Here is a 7,223-nt window from a genome sequence, read left to right on the forward strand (position 1 = left end):
CCTATGGTACTAGAAAGTAAAGTGTGATGAGCCTACGGTACTAGAAAGTAAAGTGTGATGAGCCTACGGTACTAGAAAGTAAAGTGTGATGAGCCTGTGTTACTAGAAAGTAAAGTGTGATGAGCCTACGGTACTAGAAAGTAAAGTGCGGTGAGCATTGAATAAACTGGTGAACTCAAAAGCACCATAGAACTGTTCAACGCAGCCGGAGACGAGGCAATCACAGGTACTAAAAGCTATTTGTCAACAAGTGTGGAATATGATCTCTTGTCCTAAGGAATGGAAACGATCAGTGTAAATCCCTTCACCGAAGAAGAGAGACGCTAAAGAATATGCCAACAACCGTATTATATATATTGCCCTGATCCCATATGCCAGCAAAGTTATGTTTAAAATCCAACAGAGAAGACTTGAACTTTTCATGGGAAAAGAAGCGACAGTGAACAAGTGGGAATTAGGAGTGGTAGAGAAATGTGAGAGTCTTCTGCTGGGGAATCTTAACACAGAGCAAGAGGCTACAGTGAAGACATTGGAAGAGAAGTGAGCTGGGATGTATCTTATCTCAATACTTGTTTAACCTGTACAGCAAAAACATCATTAGAAGGGCTGGACTGGAAGGGGTCGAGGCTGGAGTCTAAGTAGGAGGTCGAAACATTAACAATTTAAGATATACAAATGATACCACTTTGTTAACTGAAAGTGGGGAAGACCTAAGAAAGCTTCTTAAGAAAGTTAAACAAGAAAGTGCGGGAGCTGGTCGGCTGTTGAACATCAAGAAGACAAAGGTCATGTCATCCGGAACGCTCAACGAATTCAAAGTAGGCAACGACCAAGTGGTCCAGATTCTGATTTGCACAACTGGTATTATTCCTGTATATTACCTGATTCTGATCTGGACAACTGGTATTACTCCTGTATATTACCTGATTTTGATCTGTACAACTGGTATTACTGCTGTATATTACCTGATTTTGATTTGTACAACTGGTATTAGTCCTGTATATTACCTGATTCTCATCTATACCACTGGTATTACTCCTGTGTATTACCTGATTCTGATCTATACAACTGGTATTACTCTGTATATTACCTGATTCTGATATGTACAACTGGTATTACTCCTGTACATTACCTGATTCTGATATGTACAACTGGTATTACTCTGTATATTACCTGATTCTGATCTCTACAGTGGTATTACTCCTGTATATTACCTGATTCTTATATGTACAACTGGTATTACTCCTGTATATTACCTGATTCTGATATGTACAACTGGTATTACTCCTGTATATTATCTGATTTTGATTTGTACTTAACTTACGGTAAATTTGAGTTATTTGAATGTCTGAAAAATATGTTAAACTCGTAAATTCAAATACATCAAACAGATTATCTATAAATTCTACATAGTTGTCTTAAATAATTAGTATTTCTTACAATCTATGGGTTAGTTACCCATCAAACAACACAATGGTAACAGTTTATTAATATATTTCAACGTTTATATTTTAACATATATTTTGAATAATACACATCAATCTAAGTTTAAAGCCTAAACTTTCCGTACTTTTAAATCTAGTTCCGTGTATTTAATGTTCCTCTTCTCTGGATTCCTCATGCTGCTGGTGATGCCACTGTTTCTGGTAGGAAGCCACGGACAAATTTACGTTTGTTTACCTCTTTATCAGGAAGACCTTGTGTTTCTAGACAAAGTGAGATGAATAATATTTTTCATTTATTTATCTATTGATGATAATGTAAAACTGAAATTTTATGTATTCAAATGATTATATTTAATGGTGCATGTTTTCTTATGTGTTTTCATTTCTCAATTAGATGAAGTACAAGAATGTAATGTCAATTGGAGAAATACTTATGTTTCTGTTTATGGATAAAGTTATATGCACCATACAAGTTTTAACATTAGAGGATACGGAGAATCAACGTAAGAATTAGGCCTCTACGTCACAGATTGTATTTTCAATTCTACCTTTGGTGGCAAAAAATATGTAAACAGTTGTTCCTCTCTATAATAACTAACAATAAATTGGGCTTAATGCATGTCATAATATTATTCTCACACCTAGATTAACTTAGGTTACCATATGATGAGTTAAGAAAGATTCAAAAACCCCAAACAATAACTAGCTATACTGCTTTAATTCGACTGGATAAGCAAAAGGAATCTGTAGCGGTGTATAAGTTCATGTGGCTGAGATGTAACCAGCACACATTGATCTTCAGTTGCATCAGTGAACACTACACTATGAAGTTAAAAGCTCGTATCCAAATAGAATAAATAATTATGTTATGTGTTCCCGACTTTTCGGCTGAGTTAAAATTAGATTCGCGTCTGAGCTGTGAACGGGTTCACCTTTGAGTTTCTGATCGAATGTCAGTCGTTTAAGGTAACCTTTACATACCTTCTTATAGTAACTAATTTTGTATTACATTGTTTTTTATAAGTGCTAATTTTTAACTATTAACTCTCAAAAAATCTCAATCAAGATTCTCATTGTGACTGTTTTCATTTGATTTTCCTATGTTTTTACATTACTAAGAACCTTTTTCTTGTCCTTTACAATTACAACTTTAGTTCAAATATTTGGTACAGCTTGCCAGGATCGAGAATGTGTTCATCCAATCACTAAACAGAGATAGAAGTAACTTTTATGCTTCTATCAATAATGAGCATGAACAATTCATGTTATAATTGTCATATTCATAAGCATCGAGCATCTCTTGTGGTTCACGTGATAGCTTCTAATGTACTCACGAGCTTTTGGTTTGTCACAGCGTTGTTCATACAGTATAAATGTCGTGAGTACATTGTAATATACTGTATGGACAACGCTATGACAAACCGGAATTTCGTGAGTACATTGTAATATACTGTATGGACAACGCTATGACAAACCGGAATTTCGTGAGTACATTGTAACTGGTTTGTCATAGTGTTGTTTATACAGTATATTACAATGTACTCACGAAATTCCGGTTTGTCATAGCGTTGTTCATACAGTATATTACAATGTACTCACGAAATTCCGGTTTGTCATAGCGTTGTCCATACAGTATATTACAATGTACTCACGACATTCCGGTTTGCCATAGCGTTGTTCATACAGTATAGTACAATGTACTCACGACATTCCGGTTTGTCATAGCGTTGTTTATACAGTATATTACAATGTACTCACGATATTCCGGTTTGTCATAGCGTTGTTTATACAGTATATTACAATGTACTCACGACATTCCGGTTTGCCATAGCGTTGTTCATACAGTATATTACAATGTACTCACGACATTCCGGTTTGTCATAGCGTTGCCCATACAACAGATTGTACTAACACCTTTTCCTTAAGATCCCGGTCAATCAGAAACCCACCCAAAATTACAGAATCATTTTTGCGCGGAAAAAATAGCATAAAAACCGGATAACACTGCCGTATGTATAAAATTCAGCTGTTTCAAAATCAGCGTTCCATTTTTGCATGGCTCAAGTATGACCGACGTTACAAGAAGGCCAGGACCATGTGAAGAACATAAATACAAAAAGAAAGGAAAGCTGCAAAAGCTGTGGAATGTGTTTACATTGTGATCCTCCAGCTATATATGTACAGCAAAACATCGCCATGTTATCCCCCAAAGTAGATGTGGAGTAGTTCAAATGATCCAAAAGCATATAAAAAAAAAAGAGAAGGGTAACCAAACGAACAGCACTTAGGGGAGCTAATCGAGAGAGGTTCGTTGATGGATTATATCGTCCTCCAGTGATGGAATAGGTTCTTCCGGTAATGCATTGACCAATCTTGACAAATTGGAGAAAATTTTTGCGATCTTGATCATTGAGTAGATCTCACTGAATGATTTTCCAAAGAATGGCATCAAAGGAGAAAACTAGTTGAGCTTGGGAAAACGCTATTGAGAGCTTTAAAAATGTGTCGTCTTGTGTGTAATGGAGTTCTGAGGTTAGTGTGTCCGTCTGATCCAGAAACGTTGCAGGAATTGCTTGAAGGTCCAAAACGAATGGATGATAGGAATAAGCTGGAGAAAAACGTTATTCAACTTGGCATTTGGGCTAATACAGTGGTTTCTACGGTTGCTCAAAGAATGCTTGTAAAGTCCCTTGATTGGCAATCACTTCATGATTTACTACAGAAGGAAGGTGTTTTGCTTCGGCAGAGAAATCGTAAAGAAGCAGAGAACCGACAGCAAGAGGAAGAACAGAGTGGTGGCTCCATTGTCCATATACGAAGAGTGCTATGTGACAAATTGAAATTTGCAAGCTTACACAAGACATTTGATATCTTAAACTGTAAAAGATCCCCCGAAAAAAGATTTCAGTTTTGGAGTTGACCCAGCAAAAGTAGCAAACTTAATCGTTTTTCTGCAGCCAACAGTTGCTCTAAAGCCAGGCTCAACTCGTAACGTACGTCTTGCAGGATGTTTATTTCAACATCTACCAGTACTAGACCGAGGATAAAAGGGTTTTGAAGGCATTGTGGAACCATTACAATGAAGCGTATGATAATACGGCACAGAAAGCTGGAAAGCCAACATTCAAAGATGTGTTGAAACTCGTGAGCAAGCGAGGGGAAAACAAAACAGGGTTGTCCACATACTACATCCGCCAAAGGTATGCAAGCAAAGAGGATGGTGGTACGCGTGAAGGAAATGGAATATTGCAATTTGGACATTGAAAGCATGAAGAGCTGATCCACTGCATTCATGTCTATATGCTCAAGGGGTAGATGATGGGAAATGCTTGGCAACAATAGCAGTAGATGGTGATTACATTTCAGTTTGTAATAAATTCCGTGCCTGCTACATATTTTTTGAAACAGAAGTGAAAGATTTCTTGCAGTCATGCTACGGAGAAACATCGTCCAGAGATCCTGAATATGCTTCGGTGTATACCTGCGTTAAAGAATTCAGTAATACGCTACGTTTCGCATCGTTTAAGGGCTAAGATTCAGTTCAAGGACATTGCAAGAGTTATGGAGGATATACGTAACGATCGAACAAAAGTTCTTACAGTATGGGATCACAAACAAAAAAATCCTTCCCATGAAGTACAGGGAAGGTCAAGTAGAGTATTTCGAAAAAAAAGTAATGGGTATGCTTGGTGTTATGATTATTCAGTGGAATGGTAATGGCTGGGAACATTTTTTGTAGACTATGTATTAGATGGGTACACAGGCCAGAATAATGTACAAGTAAGTAGTGTTGCCACTCTAATTATGAAAGAAGTTGAGACTCGTTTTCCAGATGTTCGTCACATGACATTCCAGACTGATAACACAACAGGATTTGCGTCGCAGGAGCTTATTCTGTACATTTACCAGCTCAATAAGGAGCCTCAAGGTAAGAACAATCCAGAAGAGTAATTAAAACTGGATATATGGGTCTATACGGAGGCGCGGACAGGGAAAAAAGCGCTTGATCACGCACTTTTCGTTCGTAAATATAGATTTTAAAGCGTACTTAGAAGATGGAAATGACGTCACATCGAAAGAAGGGATTTATTCTGCACTTTAATTTCAAGGAGGTATTGCAGGAACAACCACAATTCTTGTGGATGCAAGTGGTCTTAAGGGACCTGTTATTTCACGCAAGTATACTGCCAAAACTGGAAGCAGATCAACGCCCGACGTCAAATGGTTCAAAGATCATGTTCAAATTATCGACACTTTCAGAAAAGCCACCTCTGGTAGTCCGACCTGGACCTTCTGATGCTGAGACACAGCCAGATCAGAGCCGGGAAATGTTGAGGGGGGGGTGACATTTTCAAAAGGGCCCTTGACATTACTGACTCTCAGATAGAACAACCTCCACAGAATTTGTTTCTATTTTGAAACGAAAGAAGTTCTCAATTCAAGCATTATACAAAAAGTATGGGCAGCATATCCTGGGAACTCTAAATGCAATTGGTCACATGGAACATTGTTGGCTTTGAAGGATTTATATGAGTTAAAGCGTCGTGATACGAGCAGGACAGTTTTTCTAGATGATACCTTGAAGTATGATTGGGTTGAGCAATTGGACATATCAGTTGCTAAAATCAAATCATTTTTCAGGTTAGGTGCTAATAAAATTAACGAATTTATCATAGAAACGAAGCCAGAGATACTCCAGCAGGATTTCGAAGAGGCAGAGCAAGATGTTCTTATGGAAATGTGTGCTGAAGAAAGTGTTTCGTTACAAGATTTGGACATTGAGATTGAAGACGTACTAGAAGAAAACTAGAAACATATTTATTCTCACTAATTATACATTGAAATTGATTAATAACATCTTTGGAAATAAAATAAATATTTGCTAAAATCAAAGTGTTCCGAATCTTTCCTTTGATTTATTAGGAAGTCGGAAGGTAGCCGATCGTTTTTGCCCATTTCTCCACGATCAGAAAGGATTTTTATATTCTGAAAGTTGCTCTCGCCTTTTTATACCATTCCGCACCTATTGCACACTTTCCCCGTTTATTTATTTTTTTAAGTGCGCACGGCAGCCCCAAGGGTGAAATTCTCGCTGACCGGGATCTTAATTTAAAAGAACTAAAATCCTGACCACTTGCTTTATAATTTTGTAGCTTAAAGACAATTGTTAACAGGAAAACTTTCTGTTTGATTTTAATTACTTCTATTCACCTACACAATATTATATGAAATAAGTTATACATCTATTTATCAGACACCTAAAGAGAAATTAAGCCTGCCTTTGAACACAACATTATATAAGTTATATCGATTCAAATTTTTTAGACCTACAGGTCAAGAACTTGAATTTGAGCACAACAAAATTGCTGATTATGATTGTACAGAAAAAATATAAAATATGCGTCAAAATTTAAAATTGTCCAACCCTTACCCAAAGTAAAAACAGCTTAACACAATAACATTTAAAAGGATATTGGACATAATTAATAAAGCCATCATCGACAGCAATCTATAGCTTTTGTTTTGCAATTAATAAGAAAATTTCTTTTGTAACTGTTACGACAGCGGAAGTCACGCGACGTGGGAGCATGCGCGCTGGAGTTTCTCGAAGGATCATGAATTTGCCCGGCAACTCTAGTCTGATCGAGACGCCCTCTTTTTAGTATATAAGCTTGGCGATAAAAACCAGCGCGATTGAAGAGATAGATAATTGAGTCAAGCGAACAGTAGGCACCGTAAGTAAAGTGTGTGAATAGCTGTGATTTATAGCGTGTGTTA

At 37.0% G+C, this 7,223-nt stretch overlaps 1 protein-coding gene across 2 annotated transcripts in view; it reads left to right on the forward strand.

Moving 5' to 3' along the window:
- LOC111086814 (prominin-1-like) overlaps positions 1-7,223 on the forward strand; it is a 120,411-nt gene that overhangs the window by 79,021 nt on the left and 34,167 nt on the right. For both annotated transcript variants that reach the window (XM_022391213.1, XM_022391214.1), the window contains one exon: positions 1,583-1,715. In XM_022391213.1, the coding sequence (XP_022246921.1) occupies positions 1,583-1,715 (133 nt within the window). The remainder of the gene's footprint in view (positions 1-1,582; positions 1,716-7,223) is intronic.

Source organism: Limulus polyphemus, unplaced genomic scaffold (genome assembly GCF_000517525.1).
Source record: "Limulus polyphemus unplaced genomic scaffold, Limulus_polyphemus-2.1.2 Scaffold1454, whole genome shotgun sequence".
In the NCBI taxonomy this organism is placed as follows: domain Eukaryota; kingdom Metazoa; phylum Arthropoda; class Merostomata; order Xiphosura; family Limulidae; genus Limulus; species Limulus polyphemus.